General features: G+C 38.8%; 1 protein-coding gene across 1 annotated transcript in view; it reads left to right on the top strand.

Moving 5' to 3' along the window:
- The window catches only part of COLEC10 (collectin subfamily member 10), a gene marked incomplete at its 5' end in the record, with an annotated part of 36,439 nt that extends 25,617 nt beyond the window's left edge, over positions 1-10,822 (top strand). The window contains 3 exons of the mRNA XM_080802814.1: positions 6,947-7,000; positions 8,402-8,497; positions 10,367-10,822. Of these exons, the coding sequence (XP_080658940.1) occupies positions 6,947-7,000; positions 8,402-8,497; positions 10,367-10,758 (542 nt within the window). The 3' untranslated portion in view covers positions 10,759-10,822. The remainder of the gene's footprint in view (positions 1-6,946; positions 7,001-8,401; positions 8,498-10,366) is intronic.
- Between the last annotated feature and the right edge of the window lie 14,677 nt (positions 10,823-25,499).

Below are 25,499 nucleotides of genomic sequence, written 5' to 3'. Positions count from 1 at the left end.
TACTGTCTCCTTCTGTTCCAGCTTCCCTATGTCAGACTTCTCTTTGTATCACCTGGTTATGGGAGTGGACACAGATATTTTGGGAGATCACCAGGAGGAACTTGAGTGGGGAAAGCATTTAGTTTGGACTTCATGGGACAGGCTTACATCGTTTGCAGTTACTTCCATGTATAGTCACTGCTAATAATTTCAGTCTAGGACTAGCTTCCAAGAATACTCTTACCACTTACTGTGCAGATCTATCCAAAGTCATGGTGAAAAAGTGCAGGGGCAGAGATCAGATCATCACAGGAATGTGTCTTGGGGGCATCTAGCACAAGAAATATGTGAGTTGTGGAAAAGAAACAATGTTTGAAATGTACAGGATCAGAGCTAGCTAAATCCAACAGCTCATATATGGAAAAGACCTTAGAGAGGTATTCTCAAATTTGACAATATTCCTAATTTACATAAATCATCAATGCTAAGTTGTAAAGGTGAAAGAAATTTCTTACACCATTAATAAAACAAAATTCAGATTTCTGTGCATAAGTTATGAGAAATTCACTTGCATTAATCCTTCTGCTATGAATGACTACCTGAGTCCAAAAAAAAAAAAAAAAAAAAAGGGCAAGACAAAACAAAAAAACAGAAGATACAAATTTGAAGGCACAGGGGAGCTACCAAATTGAATAGGACTTTAGGGGCCTGATCTGGAGGAGACGAGAACCACACCAGGTGAACTATGCATTCTGTACTATTATTCCTTTCAAGTCATTCACCAACTTATAATCAAGGCAGCGGTATGAGACTGAGAAGCTCAAACAGAAATTTGCTCAAACTGAACTGATATTCAAGGCCTGCCAAAGAAGAATGACCTGGGAAAATGCTACTGTTTTTCACTTCAACAATAAACATTTTCAGTTAGGACTCCAGAAATTCTGAAAAACATTTAATTAAACATACACCCTTTCATGTTTCAAAACATATTAGCAAGCTAGACATAGAGGGTACCATATTTAATATGAAAGGGAATATCAACAACACCAGGAACTATTAAATATCATACTCAATGATGAAATCTTGACCACTTCTCTCCTGAGGTTGGGAATGAGATGAGCACAGCCCTCATCACCAGTTTTCACCAACATCATAGCAGAAGTTCTAAATTGCAAGAACAGGAGGTAAGAATCACAATAAGTGGAAACAAAGAAATAAAAGAATCATTGTCTACAGACGATGTGAGTGCATATCCAGAAAATACAAATGAATCTACAGATTGACTACTTGTATTCAGATTTTTATAGTTCAGCCATACAAAGATCAATTTTGTTTCTAAATATCAGAACCATCATAAATGAAATTAAAAAGATGCCATCTATTACGGCATCAAAATTATTAAGGTTCTAGGAATAAAGCTAATAAAGAAGGTGTTTAAGCCTTCTACAACAAACATGACGTAATGATAATGAGAGAATTTAAAGAACGTTTAAGAAAATGAAGGTAAAATGACATTCATAGATTGAAAGGCTCATTATGGTTAAGATGATCAATATGGTTAAGACGACCCCCCAATTTATGTGTAGATCAATGTTGTCTCAATCAACATCACAGGAATAGTTCTCTTAGAATTTAATAAGCCAATTCGAAACGTACATGGAAATGAAAGGAACCAAGAATACCCAAAGACAACCGTAAAAAAAAGAAAAACAAACCTGGAAGGCTGAATTTAAACATTTGTTTTAAAGCTACAGTCATTAAGATAGTGTTAATTTATGCAGAGATAGATAAAAACACCAACGAAAGGGAATGGAACATGCAGGAAGACTCTTAAATTTGGTTTATGCAAAGTTGATGTTACTTTGCAAAGGGAAATGATGTACTTATCAATAACTAGTGCTAGGTCAATTGCATATTCATGAATGCAGCCAAACATATGCAGCCCATAAGTACGAAAAAAGAATTATAGAGGCACAAATTTATTAATTTAAATGTTACGATTCTTAGTGAATTTTGTAATGTGGTGTCTGCTTTTAAAATTTAGTGATTTATTTTTATTTCTTGTCTTATAAGCATTCATTTTTATACCACTTTTCCATTTGTAATTGGAATAATCTTTCTTAAAGAGGGCTCTTCAAATTGGGTAAGTTCAGATAAAATGCATCACGGATCTGCCCCTGACTGTAACAGCTTCATGTAACAACTGGTTAAGGGATGGGGAGATGTAGCCAGAAAGTGGGATGCTGGACTTTTAGGACTTCTGAGAAGTAGCCATATGCCATGTGGTTGAGATCCCAAGTATTGCCCTGGAGGTGAGCAGACGTGGAGGGGGAGGAGGAGTCATTCTCGTGAACACGTCCAGAATTCAAGAAGTTCATTTTTCAGTGAGTTATTCTAGACGGTACACTTGTCTAGATTTAGACGTGTCAAATACCGATGAGGCTCCAGCTAAGAGAGTTGGTAGCTCATGATGTTGAGTGAAGTCTTAAACCTTTCATTGAATAAGACAAGGTGTCTTGGGATGGTGGTAGATAATAGAGACAGGAAAAGTAGAGTTCAGGATGATTTTCTGAGCCTCACAGTGGATAAACTTCCACAAATGTTGAAAAAGTAACAGCCTGGAAATGATAGGGTTAACGAACCGTGTCTTCTTCAAGCCAATTCCTTATTTGCACACCTCTATCATTTTTACTCATTGTCATGGCTTATTAGCTTGTCTTTCTCCCCCTATAGACTGTGAACTTCTAGAGGAAGAAATGAATGAAAGATTTATTGGATCTTTTTGCTTAAATAAATATGAGCCCTATGTGGGGATCCTACTTTTTAATCATTTTATTCTAATGCCTAATATACAGTGGAAACATTCTAAATGTTTATTGCTTTAAGAACAAAAGAGTGAATTATAAAATACAGTATTTTCTATGATGTGGCTCTATTTCTACCCTTTATTTCTGTAAGTACTACTGTCCCTTAACACCAATTTCCACCATTCACTAAGATTTCTTTCTCCTCCAGAGATATGTCATCAAAATTTATGAACGTGTCCTGGAATTTCAAAAAAATTGAGGGTTAGTGCTCTGGCTCACCTGGATTAATTTCATTTTTAATCTGAACTTTGAAATTTATCGTCCTTGTTTTGTCAGTAGCCCTTCTAAATTTTTCACTGACTCAGATTAATCTCAACTTTCTGGGCTGACCTTAATGTTGTCACTTGCATGGACAAGGTAGCTTTCTGGATGTCAATATTCCGTTTTAGGAATAAGAGAGAATGATTTAGTACAGGCAAATTCAATCTCAGAGCAAAATAAATGTTTTTACTTAAGGTCAATAATCCTTTTATAGTGGAAGCATTATTTTTTTGTTTGTTTGTTTGTTTAAATACAACCTCTAATACTTCAGCCTTTAGACAGTTATTACTGACATGTTCCCACTCATGGGCCAAAATAAGTTTTCATGTATGGCTTTAAACCAGAATTCATTTTTGGGAAATAGGCACTATCAGCTCACCTCCTCCATGAACCAGCTAAGTATGTGGCATGCTTTCTGGCTAAGTGTGTGGCAGAAGCAAACATTGGTTAAACATTCTCTATGACTCAAGCACAGAGTTAATACCAAGAGAAGATGACATGATCTAATTTATCCTCCTTGACAATATTCTGATTCTAAGTACCATTATTTCCACTGAAAAAATGAAGAAACAGAGATTTAAAGAAGTTGTGTAACCCGTCCACATTTAGCTAGTAAGTGGCAGAACCAGGACTCAAGCCATGGTTTTTTGGATTGCCATGGTTGTTCCCTCTACCACAGTGCTTTGACTTTATCATCTGTTAAAAAAGGAATGAAATTCATGTGAAAATACTGAAAAGTAGGGCGCCTGGGTGGCTCAGCGGATTAAGCTTCTGCCTTCGGCTCAGGTCACGTTCTCAGGGTCCTGGTATCGAGTCCTGCATCTGGCTTTCTGCTCAACAGGAAGCCTGCTTCCTCCTCTCTCTCTCTGCCTGCCTCTCTGCCTGCTTGTGATCTCTGTATGTCAAATAAATAAATAAAATCTTAAAAAAAAAAACTGGAAAGTAGTCACAGTGCTTACACCTTGTCAGACAAAAAAGCCATTTGCCAATTCAAAAATCTGTTCTCCACACTATTACGATCCAGCTGAAGGCTCTTGCTTCAGTGAACGTCTTCTCTACTCTGATCCACGGCCATTTTTGCCAAATAACTGGCAGGCACTTTCTTTACTTCACTCTGTGGTAGGTAAGAGTGATAGTGTCCCATTTCCTTGGTCTCTGATGTGGGCTTTGTTTTCCTGAAAACCACCATTATTTTTATAAAAGAAATACTCCCGTTAGGCTTTTTTGATGTCCACTATTGTGTTTAGCCCAGAACTAAGATCATAGCAGGATTAGAATCAACTTTCGGCCCACATTGAACTGAAGGGGATCCACGTTTAAAGAAAACACACTATTTTCAAAAGATAAAATATTAAACTGTATTCATAAAATATTAATATATATATAAAAATATATATAAATAAGATCATATATATATATATGATCTTTAAGTCCATATTGTTTCTGGTAGTGACAAGGACTTGGCGTTCCTCTCAACTACTGAGAAGATATTTTTGAATACTTTGCTTTCATTCATTAAATCATTGGTTCACTCATTTGGGAAACACCATGAACTGGGGAGCCAGAAATGGTTGGGTTTCAATACCAGCACTGCCATTGAATTGCTAGATGTCCTTGAACATAGAAGTTATGTTGTCTCTTTGATCCTCCATTCTTTCCATTGCAGAGTAAAGATAACAATAATACCTAATTCATAGGATTTAATTTAATAATATCTATAAATAATATGATAATATCTATGAAGTATCTGGAACAGTACTTAGGAAACGTATATCCCTTTCTTCCATTAATATATTCTCAAAATCTATTTTTATCTTTAACAAATTACATATAAGAGAAATTGAGAAATTTGCAGCACACAACTAAGGTGTGAGTAGATCAGTCTTCCTCATCAGGATGCATGGCATATTTCCACGCTTTTTTCCACCTGTACCTCTGTTGTGCATTGTCCCCTACCTTGCTCCCATTTTCATCTGCTGAAATTTTTCAGAATTGAGCTCCAGTGCTGTCTTCCCAGGAGAACCTTCCTTCATCCTTCCAGCAGAAGCACTATGTCATCTACCTCTCTCCCAGAGTCTATTATCTCTGTTCAATGTCTCTCTTAAAATATTTGCTACACTCTACTGTCATGGATTTCACCATTGTCTTATTTCATTCAAGTGCCAGTTCTGAGGCTTCCTCCTACATGTTTATTTTTTTTTTAATTTTTATTTTTTTAAAGATTTTATTTATTTATTTGACAGTTAGAGATCACAAGTAGGCTGAGAGGCAGGCAAAGAAAGAGAGAGAGGAGGAAGCAGGCTCCCTGCTGAGCAGAAAACCCAATGCGGGGCTCCATCCCAGGACCCTGGGACCATGATCCGAGCCAAAGGCAGAGGCTTAACCCACTGAGCCACCCAGGCACCCCCTCCTACATGTTTAAATTGCATTCTGGATTTCAAGGACCTCTCCTGTTTGGGGAGCTCATGAATATCCACCATCACTGTAAAGAGAAGTGTCTTTACAGTCAAATTGACTTGGGTCAATTTGGATAAGGCTTGGCAAATTCTTGGTGCCCTGGCAAGCAGGCTTTCCTGGAAGATCAACAGTCAATATGTATAGGACTCTTAATGAAAAGCACTCAGCAGACAGTAATGAAAAGAATGGGTAACGAGCAGGCAACAAGGGCTACCTTATAAGTTTTAGAGTGGCTCCTGTTTTTTTCCCTTTTGCTGGTGAAGGATAGGTTTAGGCAGAACCTCAGTCCTGACTCTGTTTCCCCTCATACTGCCCCCTCATATTGCATGTAACTAATTCCCTGGTTTCACCAAACTCCTACAGTGGTAACCAAGCCCCCATATTCTTCTAGCCTGGATGACCTTCATCTTATATTCTTTCCTCCCAAATTCTCTCTTTTTCTTTTTCCAGCTCACCATTGAAGCATAAACTCTATTTTACTTCCATCAGGGTCTTCTCTTTTGATTCTCAAGAACTTCAGCCAAACATTTCCTCTTGGAAATCAAAAGCTTTTGCTTTCAATTATTGTGTCTGATGTAGGCTTCAAGGGCTTATTTTGAAGTTGAAAAAAAAAATCAACATTTTTTTCTCTCTGCTTTAATAATCCTGATTCTCTGAGAATTATTTGGTGGATGCCTCTGACTGAATAAGAAAATGGCCACATACAAAGAAGAGCAGAAGGGAAAATTATCAAGGTTGATATTTCAGCATAAAATATTTGACTCAACTTTATATTACAGATATTTGCATGCATCACATCTTTTCAAAAAGTGTAAATCCCTTCAAGTCAGTTTAATCTTGTCTCTTTTTATATTCTCTCAAAGTACCAAGCCTTTTTATCTTGCATAGAGTAAGTAATAAATAGTAAATATTTGAATTAAATTGAAAAGGCACAATATATGTTTTTGAAAATATAAGGGTAAAGCCATATGGAAGAACTTAGGGGGACAATAAATACACAGGCACTGCAACGTGCTAATCAATTAATTCAGATATACAAAACAATGGTACTTTGAAAGTTAAAAACAGGCAGAGAATTATATTAGCCTTTCTCAGAAGGCCATGTTAGTAGGACAGGTGACACAAATTTAAATATTTCTTTGCCCCCCCATCTGAATTCTACATTCCATCTAAATAAATTAAGACTTGTTTGACTAATTGTACCTGTGCAGCCAACTCAGAATCAAATTATTTATATAAAACCAAGGAATATTAATTGGAGATATTGCAAATAAAATTTAAAAACTCTTTCTTATGTTTTTAGGCATATAAGCTATTGTCTACCAGAAATGATTCCACCATTTTAGTTAATTGTTCTTTTCACGGCTATTGTTTTTATTCAGGTGACAAAGGGGAAAAAGGTTTGCCTGGGATACCAGGAGGAAAAGGCAAAGCAGGTATGACATGTTCATTTTTCTCTTAAATTTCTAGCATCATTCCAAATGTAATTCATCTTTAAAAATAAATACATTTTTATGAAAAAACAATAGTCCTCTCAATGCTTAACATTATTTTACTTGGACTAGAGGGAAGAAAAGAAGGGAACTTTCCTCTCTATCTGCTGGTGACTTTCCAAGCCCTGGGGTAGGGAATGATGGCACATTCCATCCTAGTCATGCTTAGTGGGAGGAAGCAAACCCAGCACATTAGGAAGCAGCCCTCACTGTCCTAGGCAGAGGAAAATCCACCATTGTCTCAACAGCAGGACTACACCAGAATGCCCTACATTCCACCAGCATCTCAACCAAACAGGGGCCAGCAGTTTGCCCGCAGCAAACTGGCCCGATCCGGAAAGACCCCATGGATACAGAACACGCCTTCAGTGGTCAGGGAGAGTCTCCCTGAGTCCTGAAAGAGTTTTATTTCCAGTGCTACGTGCAGGGAAAGAAAGTAGATCTCCCCTTCTCTGGGGGAGATCACAGAGGTATAGTGAAGACTAATTCTAAGAACTGTTTTAAATTCCGTATATTTAACTGTGAATGTGAATAAATAAAGCCACAGATTTTTCCCCCCTTTGGCTAATAAAATTCTTTTTGCTTTTCAACTGCCAAAGAAGAAAGCAAAAGGGACTGATTACATGAAGCAGCCATTAAATGGAAAAAGGGAATCATTTGAATTTCACATCATTTTCCGTACACTTCTTTCTCTGTCACAATATCAGCAGGTAGTTGAAAAGGTAAATGAGCAAAGAGGGAATGAATGGCAGAAATTAAAATCAGAGTTAATCCACAAATGGGACAACTGGCTCTTGAAATTAGAAGTTGAATCTATTCACAAGACTTCAGCTTAGTCCTTGAAACATTCAAGGATCATTCAAGCTGTATTTGAAATGGATAATCAGAATTAACATTTGGTTTCATCATGAAAGTTTTCTCTGTCTTGGGAGAGTTGTGTGAGCCAGTGAGCAAAACAGTTAGGAGAAGAGAAGACTGACTAGAAATTTGTTTTAAGAAAACTGTAAAGATTTTATTTTGAGATTGGACAGGTGTATTCTGTGTTCGACAAAAATGCCAACGGTTCAGAGTATGTGTGCAGGGGCTGGCCGTATTTATTCTTCTCTTTACAAATCTGGTTTAGAGCTGTGTTTTTAACTCATCCAAAATACTTAAGAAGATATTTTATAAATTCCTGAAGACAATGAAATGTGGAAGTCTTGTTTTAAGTAAAAGACTAAAAGTATAGCCATTCACACAAAGATATGGCCAGGCTAGGAAGAGATAGTAAAGATTGAGCAATTGCCCTTTCCAACTGATCTATATGTGATCCAACATGAATTCACAGTTTTTGTCATTTAAAAGGCACTGTCTGTGACTGTGGAAGGTACCGGAAAGTTGTTGGACAACTGGATATTAGTGTCGCTCGCCTCAAGACATCTATGAAGTTTGTCAAGAATGGTGAGTATATCCTCTTTCTCCTTGTGCCATCTACCAGTTTGATCTTTTCTGACATTACAATTCCAGTATTCGTAGTGGGAAATACCTAGGGTCAGGCAAAGGCCTACTGAGATACCATCACCCCTGTACACGTCCCTCAAAATGCTGATGATCTGCTCAGACTCCAGGACACTCTAGAACCACTACCTACATATATTCACACGTATTGCATTGCCTATGAGTAGAAAAAGATACTTTCTGGAGAGAGGGGAATGGAGAAAAGGGTAGAGTTTGGCAAGAAATGCCTTAAGAAGAGAAAGGGACAGGAATTGTCAAAGAGAACTAGCATCTCAGAAAAAAGAAGTAATAGTGAAAACAATAGCTATTTTCTTGAGTACTTGAAATAATACCTAGTGTGCGTGTATCACAATTACCCTGAAGCTTAGAGAAATTACCTTGCCTATAGATACAGAGCTAATTAACAGATCAGGGATTCGAATACTGGTTTCACTGATGGCTCTAGCCTCAAAACACCGCAACAGTACATTGTGTTTCTCTGAATTGTGCAACTTCCCGCATTAGCCATTTTTGTTACCCCCTCCTATTTCCCCATTGTAGTTAGCAGTGAAGCCCTTCAGGTGGGCTATGTGCTCTCTTCTGAGACAGGATGAATGAGGAATCTATTGTAGTTGCAGTTGAAATTGGTCTTCTTTTGTTGTACTTTTATTTATTATAACCCAGCTATGTTTGTTGTACATTCTTAGAAACACACATGTGTCATTTTGCGTTCTTCATCTTGTAATACTCTTCATTGTAACTCTGGTTATAATTAGTACTGAGACACTGTCTCTGACATGACTCGGATTCTCATGAAGAAAAGCAGACCCTAGAGGTTCCACAGAGAGCAGTAGTTTTTGACACTTATTGGCGTGGTCACAGATTTCTTGGTAAATTTTGATTTTTAGACCCAAAGAAATATATGTAGATCCCCTCAAAACATAAAACACATTTAACATATTATGAGCTCAGGATGACTGAGCTCTGGGTCCTCAGTTCTGTTCTGAAGATTTTTCAGTAGCTCAGTACTTCGTGTATATGGAGTGAACATGGACAAACTCAGTCTATGTACATGTTCATAGCCCAGGAATTCAACCCAAAGGGGACAGATTTCTATATTATTCCTATGTCTGTTCAATAAGCATTTACATCCAAAGCACTTTTGCGGGCTCTGAGGCTACAGAGTTGTAATGACATGGTCCTTTTTCCTCAAGACATTCATAGTTTAGTATGTGAGGCATGCAGACCAACAATTAGATTAGAATGTGTTGAGTGATGCAAAAGAGGAAGAGGAGGGAGCTAAGGAAACATGGGAGAGTGTACACAAGAGCCCCGTGCCTGTCCAGAGACATTGGGAAGGCTCTTATGGGAGAAAATACTTCCACTGGGATCTAAATGACAAGTAGGAGTTTTCCAGGTAAAGCAGTGAGAAGACTTTTTAGGCATGAAAGAAGTCATGGAAATGGAAGAGGGAAGGGCTTGCTCTTGGGATGCTAAGTATGGCAAAGCATAAAGTAGGGCGGGAAGAGAGTCTGAGAGGAGTTGTGTGGCAAGACATATAGCATATAACAAACCTTTGTTAAAATAGTCTCCTCTTCACAATTGTGTGAGGAGTTAAGGAGGAGGGACAGGGAAGACAAATGGCAGGACTTCGTTCTCCATTTGATAACTACAAAGGTGATAAAAATATTTAACCAGTGCCTACCTCATACTAGGGGCTTGCAAAATAATTGTTGAACATCAAATAAGTGAAGTTAAATCCAGCAATATTATATACTTGCCTTTTCTTCTTTTGAGATGCCTAATCATGCTCATCTTTTCCTCTCTGCAAAGTCATAGCAGGGATTAGGGAAACTGAGGAGAAATTCTACTACATCGTGCAGGAAGAGAAGAACTATAGGGAATCCCTGACCCACTGCCGGATCCGGGGTGGGATGCTGGCCATGCCAAAGGACGAAGCTGCCAACACACTCATCGCTGACTATGTGGCCAAGAGTGGCTTTTTCCGGGTGTTCATCGGGGTGAATGACCTTGAGAAGGAGGGACAGTATGTGTTCACAGACAACACTCCCCTGCAGAACTACAGCAACTGGAGAGAGGGGGAGCCCAGTGACCCCTACGGTCATGAGGACTGTGTGGAAATGCTGAGTTCAGGCAGATGGAATGACACAGAGTGCCATCTTACCATGTACTTTGTCTGTGAGTTTGTCAAGAAGAAAAAGTAACTCTGTTCATGCTACCCATTTACTTCTCTGTGACTGTCATTGCAGTTATTTTTATACATCCTTTTCTTTCTAATTACGCCAAATTCATTCTGACTCAAGACAAGTAGAAAACGCTGAGCTGGGATTTGGAATCCCCATTGCCACAATCTTCTTTGATGATTCTGAACATTTTCATACACAGTATATGATCGAGCCAATAGCTCACCAAGTTACATGGATCCACAGAGAGAGTTTGAATTACTAGTTGTGCAGGATGTGGTTGTCTATGTGTCAAATGAAATGTTCTCTTGCCATTCGCTCTGCTGCCTCTCCCTAGACCCTGAAACCACTGTCTATTTAGCCTGGTGGATAATTGGACAGTTGGTTGGTGATGATTAGGCTAACTTGACCTTGCTCAAAGCCAGACATATGAGAAGGCCTTCTGTTAGGAATGCAGAGATATTATCTGTCTTTGAAGCCAAGATCCTCTATTCTTTGACTGGTCACTCACCATGGCTATAGTCACACTTGAAAGGTCCTTCTGTTTTCACAGACATAAAAGGACTTCAACCCCAAACCTCTATTTGAGAAACTTCTGGTCTTTGACCCATTCCAGACCATATGGAATCACACAGACAACTTCCAGGCTTCTGATTCACCATGGCCTTCAATGAGGTCTACCAAGCATTTGCCATGGCCTCTTTCTATAGGCCCACAACTGCATCCCAGGGCTCTAAGTTTTAATTCTGATTTGCGGAAAGGGAAACATTAGAAATTGAAAAGAGAAAGAGAGAGAGAGAGGATTTTTTCCAAACACTATTATCTATAATCTTCCTGTTAAATTGCCCCTTGCTATTAATATGGCCCCATTATTCTTTGTGTTGGTTTTAGCCTTATCAATTTTTCTCCCCTTAGGCATGGGGAATGAAGGAAGGAGTTTGTGAAGCTTTCAGAAAACTCAAGAAGCTTCAAGATGCTACCAATGTCAAGTCACCAAGTCCTCTCCTCCTTGCCTCTAATATATCACTTAGGGTGACATTTCATGGGAGGCCTTTTACTTTCTGTATTCATATGTTGTAAAGACCCCATACCAGGGATGCTCTTTATAGTACTCTGACATCACATGTATGTGGCAGGTGTGGAGTTTGGAACATGCCTCTGACTCACATTTATCAAGCTGGTAAAAGTCTACATTTTACCATTTTACATTGTAAACTTGATCTACAAAAAACCTCAAAGCAACTTTCACTTCAAATTTGAAAATAATATAGTTCAACAGAACTCTACATTTTCCACTTAAAAACTGCTGCTCCGGTTATAGTTTGTGACATATGATTAGGCTGTTTAAAATGCTGGCAAATGGTTAATGAAATAAGAGAAACAGATCAACAACATATGTTCACCTTAAACCATCTGTCCGTGATTTCACCCATGACTAACTGGTTATGAGATAAGATTTAATTAGGTTATTTCTGTGGGTTTATCCCGAGCCACAAACTCGGGTCCTACAGGGGCCATACAAGATGACATAAATAAATCAAATTGAATGGATGGGGATCCTAGTACTGAACACAACTTATTCTAAAGGAACTAGCTTCCCTCCTCTCCACTCCTACGCCAGCCCCCCGCACTGTTATGTTTGCTGTGAAGGACCCAGTATCACTACATGCTCTGATACTTCAAGAGAAGTCAGAAAGCTGGAACTTGATGATATATATTCATATTTTTAAACATTGGCAACTAGTTAGTTTTCAGTTCAAGTTTTAAGTCACACAAAATAGTCTGCTAGGCCAAAAAAGGGGGGGGGGTTCATTTCTCATCTCTGGGGAAAAGTTCTGAAGGTTCTAACCATGTCGAATGTCATGAGGATACCGTGACATCAAAGTCAAGGTCACCCATTTATACTTCAGTCAATTCAGCTCAATTACAGGAATTTGTTCAATGTTTGCCATTTGTCAGGTTAACGAACTAGTTACATACTCAGATTTTTGAGGATGTGGCCTATGATATTTTGAAGGCAAGTCAGTTTAATAAGAATTACAAAGCAGAACACTCTATCAAAGCCAGTAACCTTGGGTGGAAAGTAAGCCAGTCAAGACCATGAGGAACAAGAACCTAGGAATGGTTGGAGGAAGAGAAAGGGATAAGAGGAAAGAGGAGAAGGGATGGACAGCAAGCATTGCCTAGAGGCATGTGGCAGTGGGATCCATGTTCTGATCTGTTCTGGGCAGCCGAAGTATGAATATTTATTGTGTGTACTGTAAGTACTATTATTATTATTATTAAAGCATTTCTTGTAATGACTCATCTTTGCTGCCAATGCTTCTAAGAGAAGACGACAGAGTATCTAAGGCGCCACACACCTGATTCGATTTACTAAAATTTTGTGAAGTCCTTTGTGCTTTATAAATATCCTCACACATCATTTCTCATTTGATCCTGATAAACTTAGTGCAGTAGGAAGGGAACGTGTTTCTACTGCCATTTTCCCAACGAGAATACTGAGAGCCAAGGGAGCTAAGCAATTTACCAAAGTTGACTCATTTGGGATAAAAGTAGACTCCAGCCTGCTGATCAAAACTACTAAGCCAGTGTTCTTTCCAGCCTGTTTGTTGTTCATTAAATAGGAGCTCCTACGTGATTCTCTCATGATAGCAGGAACTCAACTAATCTCTCTTGATTACTTTCCAAAGCTAAGCATTAGAGTCAATTAAGAAAGATACGGCAGATTTGGAAACTTACAAATTTGGTGCTCCCTGGTTTGTTTCTGAATTCATTAATGTCTAAACCTGGCATGAATGTTGGGGAGGTGACTTAGTAAAGCCTCACTAGTTCTGCAGATAGCTACAGATATAGGGAAAGCAAAACAGATACATGAAAATTGAGATTTGCTCAAAAGAAAAATGGGGAAATAATTTTTTTGCCCCATGAAATTCATGAGCATTCTCTTAAATAATAAGCATTTAAAATCAATTTTATTCTCCAAAAGTTGAATTTATACTCAACTTTTCAGGGATACACCTGTGCACCTCTCAAGACTGCATGAAGTTTCCAAAGGAAGAAAATAAAAAAATATATTTACAACCTCACTTCCCAAAGCAACACATTCCATGATGAGATAAGAAGAAATACCTTTTGTCCAGAGTTATTGCCCAAACACTGTGGAACGGTGCATACCCAGTGTTGAGACAGATATAATAGACATTGATTACACTTTGGACAACTCATCCATAAAAACTGCTGGTACTTAAAAAAATATGCATATATATATATGTATTACTGCTTAGATCTATGTTAACCATATATGGGCTGATTTATTATTAACCAACTAATTTTCATCTTTCTGGATTGCATAATTTGAAAAAAAATAAGATATTTTGTTGACTAGGAAAGGTTAATTAAATAGCAGTATCCGCTGCATTATTAAGAGATTGAGACTGAACATTTGTAGGTATTCTTTCTAATAAGAAAATTATGATGATAAGATTCCATGCAGTTCCGTGCAACTGTAAGCATATCACTTTAAAAATCTAGATTTGGTGTCATGATGTCGTGAATTCCAATGCCAACTGTGCCACTTACCGGCCCTATTAGGGGAAAATTTCCATGCTCTCAACCTTGTTTTCCTAATCTGTATGATTCCTCCACACAGAGTACTGGGATAATTAAAGATGTAACATGTAATGAGTTAAGAAACAGGGTACCAACCAGACATATTACATGGGGTAATAAAACTTAACCATTACTACCAGCTACCTGTTGAAGAGAAACAAGTCATATTTTAAGATACAGGGTTCCCCCTATTCTTGAAAGTAGAGCATTCTATGAAACCTTTACTAACGGAAATGGTGTGAAGCTAAGAACTGATTACCATTAATTTATATGGAACATTTTTTAGTATTCCCACCCGCCCCCTGAAAATCACCTCTCTTAGGCTTTTCTGATACCTTAGGACACATGTTGCTAATGATGCACGAAATAAGTCAAGGTAAAGCCCAGGTGTCCACAGACACAGATCAGAACTCTGGCAGTTGATGTTGGACCGGGAGTGTGGGTCCTGGGGAAGGAGTTTGGTGGGGCGGCTGTGGTTGCTTGGGGTACAGCTGCCTTTATCGGGGCCGCTGTGAAACCAACACTGAATCCTGTGTTCACTTTAGGGCTTTTCCCTATAAAAGTGAAAATTCTCTTCAGATGTCTTTCAGTTAGTGAGAGCAGGTACCAATGCAGGTCTTTCATAAAAGCAAAATGGCGTCATGCAAACTTACACACAAAAAATGACTTAAGGGACAAACTGTACATATCTAGCACATACACTCTATGTATGTGTATACGGATAGGCTGTACATGTGTCTTTGTGTGTGTAAACACAGGTCACTTTTCTCATCTTCATTTCTAGATAAAATTCTTACCTTCAGGGCAGGGAATTTGCACCGCTGGTTGGAATTAGCGTTGACATAGATTCTGAAACCATTTCCACTGTTAATTGATTCTAAACCCATTCCTACTTTTCCTAAGATGCAGTTCATCTAAACCCATGCTTATCACATAAAAAGTAACTATTTTTTAAAACTTAAAAATGAAACCATCAACTTGCACCACCTTGAGGGTTGTAAGACCTTCATAATCTAGCTGGTAAAATTTGAGGGGAAAAAAAGAAGAAGGAAGGTGAAAAGAGAGGAACCATTTGCCACAGATATTGTATACACAGATCTTTTTATGAATATAGGCATTTCTTTCACTGCACTCCTAACAGTCATGTAATTTATATTTGAACATTTTTGGTAATTTGTTAACCCCATTAGCGAAATTTTCCTGATGGTGAACTAAAATAGGTTTCCTTCTAATTTCCACTCATTGTCCTTGTTCCGCTCTCTGCTGTTTATAACTCTGAGAGCTCTGGCCCAGAGAGAGGCTGGAGCAGGCTCTGAATGGAAGTACGGGTTCGGGCAAGAAGAACTGTCCCCACTGTGGCAGTGACTACTAAGATGGATACCCAGTTTTTTGGCCTTTTTTTATTTTTTAAAGATTTTATTTATTTATTTTTCAGAGAGAGAGAGAGAGAGAGCACAAGAAGGGGGAGCAGCACGCAGAGGGAGAAGCAGGCTCCCTACTGAGCAGGGAGAGCCCCATGCAGGACTCAATCCTAGAACTCTGGGATCATGATCTGAGCCAAAGGCAGACACTTAACCGACTGAGCCCTCCAGGCATCCCGAATATCCAATTTTATATGTCTCTAAACCTAGAGGTTATGCCTCTTATCCGATGAATTCAAATTTTGTTGGTAAGGCATGAGATGCCCAGAGGTAGAGTAGGAATGGTATTCAAAGTCATCTGGGGACATCTCAATCATAAAAAATCGATTTATTAGGAAGTTATATGGTGGACAGCGTTCAACGCCCCAGAGAGGAGGTTGTTAAAAGGTATATGGTTTGACAAAACTTCATTGCGAGGGCTCAGGGCAGGTGTCCAGTGCTAGTGGGAGAGTGAAGTCAAAATCAGAGTTCACATGCATAAAGCCTACATGAGGAGCAACTGGCTTGGGTGGATAGGAGAGTTCATTAATTCATTAAATGCAGTTGTGGAACATCGGACATGTGTTAAGTGGCACCATGATAAAGGCTAGTACACAATGGAAGTGATGACAAATCAGATTTCTAGACTCATGGGCAGAACTCCCCTCAGGCTCACTGAATATCAAGCTTACCATGCCGAGGCCCCAAATTTATTCCATTATCATGAATGGAATACATAAACCTGTCCTATTTTTGTATGTACTTCCTCTTCAACATAACACCTCTTCAAAGATACATTGAGATAAGTTGGACAAGGAAATTTATTTTTGTAACAGTACCACATTACCCTTTCTCAAAGAGCAACATAGACACCTCTCTTTGAATACATTTACACATTGAGTCACTTTGATATGAGCAAAAAGTTCTTATATCAATGTGCATACTCACCCACACCATTTTCTAGCAGAGATAGAATGTATCCTTGTGGTTGTGCACAAATGAGCATTGACACCTCGTAAGTGTTCTCTTGACTTATTTTTTCCTGGCGACCTACACCAGACAGTCAGTGAAACCCAGATTTGCCATACGTTGTCACTTTCATAGTAAAGTGAGAATAGACAGGAAGAAGGGAGAAGTGAGTCAGCCATTTTACAATTTGTTAAAATGTGAGTACAGCCACCCCAAATTAATCACCATGTTGGCCTCTGCATTTCAGAGATAATGGAGAATAATGTGTGTCCATACAATTTAAAGCTATATAGCCCTTTGGCATGTGTAGTTTTCACTTTATAACCCTTAAGCAGAATAATGTATTATTAGTTAACACTTATTCTTTGTGTAAACCTAGCTGGTGGGTCTTTGGGAGAGGGGAGGGAAATGAAGACCTGAGGACTGTCTAAATCAAATCCTGCATATATTGATAGAATGTAAGCCCCAGGAAAGAGTACTCATAAGCTTTCCCATGATCTGTGAAAAGCCCAGGGAGGCACAGAAACATTTTCTAAATCTTAAGAAAATAAGGTAAAAAGAGATGTAATTGCAAACACGTTTAACTTAAATCCAATAAAGTCTAGATGGATATTTCTAATATGTATGGTGAGCATAACATGGAATTATGGGAGACTCTTCCCATAGCGGATCATAATTTCACATAGATATTTCCTAAATCAACTTGGAGAAGGTGATTCTGAAGAAGGCTCCCAGAAGAAACATATAGGTATTATAAATGGATGCTTTCTGGCAATGTTTATGTTTAAAAACATTTTTCCCCAATTCCCTGTTTTGTATGATCTTAGTTTTGAACTTGTCAATCTTGGTGCTTTTCAGGGACACAACCTCCAGGATGGGTGAGGATTTCTGTACTGGCACTTATAAGCACTGTAATTCTCTCTTCCATAGAATAAAGATATTCTCTTTGCCCTAAAGGACCTTAGGACTTAAAGAACAGAGTGGACAAACACAAGAAGCTATTTCTAATTTTGGTCTTGACATCGGAAAAAAAGGAGATAAGTTGATAAATCTAAAAATACATATTGAGACATTAAGATAAAATATCAAAGAGCACAGTTTTTAAAGAAGCTTGAAAATATTCCTTCTGGGTTTCCTAGCACCAAACACCTATGCATAGAGAGAGTTTATAAAAAGAATATGGAAGGAGGTAAATATATATATATATATATAATTTGTATCCCCACCTTTGAAAGCGCAAAAGAAAAAAATAGCGAAGCTCTTCTTTTTTCAGATACTATCTTATTGGAAATGGGATGGGGCATGATAGTACTGCTTCTCTTTCAAAATGTTGTGTCACAAGCTGCCCTCATTCCTACATTTTCATAAATTCAGTAGCTTTATATGCACTAATACTCTTGCCTCACTGATTCATACCCCTATGAAATATCGAGATAATATTTACAGAGTGAAATTATACACAGTAAGGAATGTGTTCCTCTGATCACCACAAACAAGTCTGCAGATCCATATGGACAAAAATTACATGATATTTGGGTTCTATTATGCAAACTCCTTATACTAGAAATACTTACTGTTACATTATCTACAAATACTCCTAAATGATTTACTATGCTTGGGATTCTAAAACATCCCTGCATTTAATATAATCCCTATTTCCAGGGAATTCCTAGCCATGGTTGTTGGAAAGTATCTTCATCCTTTTGTGAAATATAATTATCACATAGATATTGGGATTAAAATTCCTTAGTTTCTTTACTCTTTTTTTTAAAGATTTTATTTATTTATTTGACAGAGAGAGATCACAAGTAGGCAGAGAGGCAAGCAGAGAGAGAGAGAGAGGAGGAGGAAGCAGGCTCCCTGCCGAGCAGAGAGCCCGATGCGGGACTCGATCCCAGGACCAGGATCATGACCTGAGCTGAAGGCAGAGGCTTAACCCACTGAGCCACCCAGGCAACCCAATTCTTTTACTCTTAATACAGTTTCTTCACTGGCACCAGTGATGATGAATTTGTCGACATGAAGTCATATAGGAACTTAGCCTAAGTCTCAGGAGTATGATGGAGGCAGAAGTCAAAGTAGAGTTGGGTTGATGAAGAAATGTGCTGTAAGAAGGTAGAGATGGTATATATAGTAACATCCAATACACAGAATTCCAGAAAATAGACCATTTTTTAAGGTGCCATGTGAGAAGTATATTTTAAGTTAAAACCATGGGATTTAACAGGAAAGGAAAGTCATACCTTGTGATCGAAGAAAATATTTTTAGGAAGCTTGCTATAAAGGAGAGTTGATGAATATCCAACTTTTGTATCAACAGGGACGGGACTGGAGGAGATTATGCTGAATGAAATAGGTCAAGCAGAGAAAGTCAATTATCATATGGTTTCACTTACTTGTGGAGCATAAGAAATAACACGGAAGACATTAGGAGAAGGAAAAAAAAGTGAATTGGGATAAATTGGAGGGGAGATGAAGCATGAGAGACTATGGACTCTGAGAAACAAACTGAGGGTTTTGGAAGGGGGGGAGGGAAAGGTTGGCTTGGTGGTGGGGATTAAGGAGGGCACGGATTGTATGGAGCACTGGGTGTGGTGCATAAACAATGAATCTTGGGATGCTGAAAAAAATAAAATAAAATGAAAAAAACTAAAGGAGAGTTGAAGCAATAAGAGCAAGAGTGGTGGTTGGACTCTGTCAATCAAATAATGGAAATAACTGATATAACTTGAGTATAATGCTAAGCATTTGACATGTAGTTTTAATTTAAGCCACAAACCAACCCTATGCGGTACATACTATTATTATCTCTTTTTCCTATGAGTAAATTGGGGCACAAAGATTAAATTCACCCTGCTGGGATTTCAAGGCAGACTGCCCAGTCCAGTGTTTGCATTATTAACCACTGCACTATTTGGTCTCACCATAGAGTAATGCGTATATTTGGAAGGTCCAGAGTTTCTGTCTTGCTACTTACGTTCTGTGTGGCTGCTCACAACTCACTTAAGTTTTCTGAGCTTGTTATCTGCATGTGCAATGCACATATTGATGGATGCATGGAAAAGAGGGGAAACTGTACGAAAACATGACTGTTTCACAACACCTCCATCAGTCATGAACAGTTTGGAAACTTAGGAACATTTCATCCATTCTCCAAAAGGATTAAATAGATATTTCAAGAATTCTGAAGACAACTCTTTTTTTTTTTTTCCTGTCCCTTAAGAAGGCAAGGAAAAATACTGCCTCACATAAAGGAGGAGATTCTAATAGAGATAGAGTGTTCCAGGGGGATCTTGTTGAAAACACTTGAAGTCAAACATGAAGTTTCTGAAAAGAACCTTGAGAAGCAATTGCTCTGACTGAGAGAAGGAAAAATGACATAATCGGGGTCCTCTGGGCTGAAGTGGTATGATCCTGGGATGGAGCATGACAGGAAGACGGAGAGCACAGGATCCTCCTACAGGACATGGCCAGTCCCTCTGGAGGAAAGCATGGCTTGTGGGTGCCAGGTGGTAAGGACGTCAAGTCCTCTGTTGAGAATTATGAAAACATTCAGGTCTCTCTGCTGTAGGGATAGTATTCTCAACTGGATGAACAACTCCCCAGAACTTTTAAATGACTCCTATTTTCCACTCTTATTATTGTGAAGTATGTAACAGGATATGTTGTTTTTATTTAATTTTAAGAATGAAATATCAAGTATTCTACAATGGCAACAATTTTTTATCTTTCGCAAGTATACAATCACTTAAGACTTATGTCCAATCCTATCTCCCACTCTCACAGTCCTATAGAATAGAGTCACAGATTCAAGACATAATGTATTATCCAACATAGATGTTTGATGAGTACATACTCTTCATACTGTGACTTCTGCCATCTTTTTAAGCCCCTCATTTTGCTACCCACTTCTGGGCGCATACCTCCAAATGTACACATGTGCTAGAAGTTTCCACAACAGGCTCATCTATCTGATCTGTGTATTTTGCCCATATGTATCATTCCCTGTTGTCGGTGCAGCAACCTCTCATTCATCCAATGAAATGCAGTTTATAATCTCAGTTTCCCAAAGGCCCTCAGGGCTCCTCCCTCTGATCTGTAAACATAGCTCTCCATGTTTCTGTCATGGCATTTTCCATTGAGGGCAGGGATTAAAGGCAAAGGCAAAGGGTCTAGAATGTAAGAAGTAACCGGTGTATGCTTGTTCAATAACTACCTCATAAGTGGCGAATCTAGGAATAGAATTCAAGGTGTCCTGGTGCCCCCTGGTCCTACTATGTTCAGGGAAACCCTCTAGAAGCAAAAGGTGATTTAATCAAGGTCTTTACAGGAGAGAGATGGCACACATAAATGAGGTAATTAAGAAGAGTTGAAAGGGAAACCTTTTACAAAAGTATAAGCAGAATTAAGGGAAACCATCAAGGGGTCATGACACATGTAGGGCAACAAGTGCACAGCCTGTAGGGCAGTGTTACCAGGCCTTCAGAGAGCCACATGTGAGCGCTACCTGATGGGACCTACCACCTTAGCAGTGAGGGAACAATCTACTACTGTGACCCCAGGGAAGCCAGGAGGTCATTAGCTGACTCATGTCTCCCACTGCTCTCTGTTCTCCTACAAGTGCTTCCCATTGGCCAGTCCCAACTGGAAGCCAAAAGGGAAAAGATCCAGTTGTTGGAAACTGTAAAATTCAGCCTCCTGAGGCTTCCAACATGGTGGAGCCAGACAGAGTTGGAACTGAAGGTCAAACAAAGATATTCAGTGCAGAGAGTGGAGTCCAAACTCTCTCCTTCAGCAAGCAGAGTCTCATGATGGCTTATTACAGATTCTGGGAACAAGGATGAGATGAATTTGGAAGAGCTTCAATATTAGAAAGGCAACAAACAACGGACAGCCAGGATTAATAAGGGCAGTCCTAATAAAGCATCAGAGTGGAGAAAAAGGCAGAATGGTAGAAACCAGATATGAGGCAATGGGACAGGAACCCAGAATTGAACAGGAGAGTTTTAATGGAAAATAGAAGGAGTGGCCAAGAGAAATTCTCTAAAACAACATTGTCAGTCGTAGTGCCTTTTTCCAAAATATATGCAGATTTATTCATAGGTGAAGAAGGGGCTGGTAGATCTGCAGAACCAGTTTAAGGTATGACTCCTAACTTTAGGAACTCTAAATTTCTAAATCCAAACGAGCCAGACATAATCGAAGAGTGCTGCCGTCCCTTGGCATATCCTGGCATCTCAGGCCTGTTGGGTCTCACCTATGACCCAAATCCTTCAGAACTATTTTTGAAGATTTCCACAAGACTCTGAAATTCTTTGACATCATAGCCATCTGCTTATGAAGTAGAGATATATATGTATATGTTCATATACAACATATAATATAAGAAAATAAATTACTAATATATACCAATCATTAATCAAATCATTATAATCATTAATTAATATCATTATTAAGTATATGTGAATTATAACAATATATGGCTATATGTGTTATAATTAGAAACATAAATATAATTATGATTATTATAGTTGAGCATAAATATACCATATATAATTATATTCTTATATTCTTCAAAAAAATTGCCAGTAAGTTGGGTTTTTTTTTAATATATTTTTATTTATTTGTCAGAGAGAGAGAGAAAGAGAGAGAGAACACAGGCAGACAGAGTGGCAGGCAGAGGCAGAGGGAGAAGCAGGCTCCCTGCTGAGCAAGGAGCCCGATGTGGGACTCGATCCCGGTACGCCCGGATCATGACCTGAGCCGAAGGCAGCTGCTTAACCAACTGAGCCACCCAGGCATCCCTAACTTGGTTTTTTTTTTAATGTCTATTTGAATTCTAATAAAAATCTCAGTACCTAAGACATGACTCAAGATTTTACTTTCAATCACAATCAACTCAACCAAGAAAAAGACCATTTGGAAAAGTCAAGGTTACTTTAGAACTGTATCTCCCTGTTCCTCCTGCACCACCAGTTCTTGTAGACTCCCTTTTGTGCTGCTTCAGCCCAGAATCTTTTAATGGGAAGAAAAAGAAACTCAACTCAGACTAATGGGGAAAGAAAGGAGGAAACACAGGGCCACGGCTGGACTGTGGCTTATCTGGACCTGGGCCCTGAGAAGGCTCGGCCTTCCCTGGGTTCTCTTTGTTGGACTCCTTTCTATAGACTCATAGGATAGGAAAGATGATCAGCTGTAAACCCAGACCCCCATCCTTCCACTTCGCCAACTCCAGAAAAAATAGGGTGTGCCCCTCTGCCTGGGACACAGTGTCCTGTTGTTGTCCCCAAGTAGCTCAGCCTTGATCTTGTGCCACCACTGTGGCGGGAGAATGGGTGAGATGGGGACAGGTGGGGGGATAGTAATGATTTCATGAGCTCATGGAATCGCTTCCTCTGTGCCTTTCTTTTTCTTTCTTTCTATCCATACATCCACCCATTTACCTACCTATAAACAAATACGCCTTTGTTTAGAGAAGTAGTATTTTGAATTATGCCAACTTGAATTGAACTGAAGGCTTAATGAGAGAAAGGGAATAAGTGAAAAGCACAGGTGTGCTGTTTATCCACCTTCATCCTGCCAGGAGACGCTACACACCCTAATTACTTGGAACATTTACCCCTTAGAAATCCCAGGCCTGAATTTTGCTCTTCTTTCCATTGGCCTAAGACCACCAGGATTTCAGATCTAAATATCAAGAAGCACGAAAGAAAACCCATTTTCTTAAATTGCAAGATGCCTCCTACATCCCTTTTTCCCTCTGTTCCCTCTCACCTCCCAGCTTCTCGTCTAACTCAGACTCGCAAACTCGTCCCTGCCAAGTGATTCAGACCCTGGGAACTGAAGCCTGTTGATGAGGCAAAAATAAATTTATTTGTAGTTCTGGATCTTATCTCAAAAATTCATCTAAATGTTACAATCTAATCTGCAGTACAATGTGTTGGTTTTAATGTGAAACAATGTATCTACCCATCATCTAAGTAAAAATGGCAGTGGAAAAACACAGCCATATTTCTTCTTTGCAGGGCACCTCCCCATCCCCAGCACACTGCTCTGAATACCCAAATCCAACAGGCAAGGTTCTGCTTACTCCCTCACAAAGAAATTAAACTTGGGTAAGCCCACGGGGATATAACCGCCAGCCAAAAATCAATCCTGTTGTTCTGATGTCACTTTCATATTCACTGAAATTTCAGTTTCCCTAAGTGATTTGACAATTACTAGAAATTTTCCAAATGAGGAAATAGCAATTATAGTTTTTCAAAAAGAAATGGCCATGAGATATTTGAAATTATTGGAATGTCATGGTGATTTTACTGTTACATTTTTTTTTATCAGGTTGGCATTTTTGAGATGGAAAGGGCTTTTTCAAATGATTTAAAACAAGATATTGCTGTGAAATTGACACATTGTACCTGGCAGTAAGACAGGGCCAGCAGCCAATTTGAGGACGTAAAGTTGTTCAGGTGCAAGAATAAGTGTGTGTGCCCTTTTGTTCTGCTGACCCACCACTCTCGTTCCACTCCTAGGGGTGATGGATTTGACCATTGTTCTCTACCACCCCTGCTACTTTCTGCAGGAAAGTTCCTCCTTGCTCCTTTTGCTCCTTGAACACAATCTGATGTGGATCTTAGGGACCACACCTTCTTCTGGGGTTTTATAATGTTTGAAGTCTGATTCTTTCTTGAGTGTCTTCTAAAATCTCATCTTTAATTAGCTGGCATCTTCTAACACAGCAAGACCCCAATTTCCAGAATCTATTCTTTTTCAATTCTACCTAATGCTAGGCAGCTGTTTTCTGACTTTTTTTTTTTTTTTTTTTTTTTTTTTTTTTTTTTTGTAGTAACCTTGCCAAGGCAGCCAGTTGTAGCCAGTGGACACTCGTTTTCTTATCGTATTCATACACTGCTTCTAAAAGTACAAGTTATAGATATTTACTCTGTCTCCCCAGTTACCAAAGGCAACAGTTTTTAGGGCTGCAATTTTAGGCACGGTATAAAACGGATAGCTAGTTTCTTATATGTCATCATCTCTCATATTGACCTATTGTTGCCTAACAGTGAGGCCAATGCCATATAGTATTGTTTTACTCTAAAGCAGTCTGCTTCAAAAGAAATTCAAAGTATCTTTGTTAGCACACACTACACTATAGCTGAATAAATGTACCTTAAATCATAATAGTTTAATGTCATCAACATTTGTTTCTTGTTCATGTCACAGTTGAAAAGGAGTTGGGCAGCCCTTTGCTATCTCATAGAGGTCCCTGTAGAGCTTCTGGCTTCCTAAGTTGTCAGAGAAGAGCTAGAGGACTGCATCGGGTGATTTCAAAGGCCAAGCCTGGAAGGGGGTTCCATCATTATTGTCTACATTGCTCAGATCAGAACTCAGTTATGGGGTTCCATCTAGTTGCAAGCTAATCTAGGAAATGCAGTCCTTCTGTGGGATCTGAAAGAGGAGGTGTAGTGAACACATAGACTTTTCTCTGCTATTGGCGACTACAAGCTGGTGGTTAAGGCTATAGTTTCTGACTCACCATGTATTGGCCATTGACCAAGTTACTTAACCTCCGTGTGTTTCTGTTTCCTTCTTTGTAAAAGGAGGGTAATAAAAGGATAACTACATGTGGGGTCATAAGTTTTTAAGTTTTTATGTTTACAGGTTTTACCATGTATATATAATCTCAATAAGCCTGGCACACAGTTAGCACTACATAAGGTTATATAAGTATTACATAGAAAATTGTTACTATGTTGCTACAGACACACTGGGATAATCAGCAAA

This window comes from Martes martes (genome assembly GCF_963455335.1).
Source record: "Martes martes genome assembly, chromosome: 4".
NCBI classification, from domain to species: domain Eukaryota; kingdom Metazoa; phylum Chordata; class Mammalia; order Carnivora; family Mustelidae; genus Martes; species Martes martes.
This window is presented reverse-complemented; position numbering and strand designations above follow the sequence as displayed.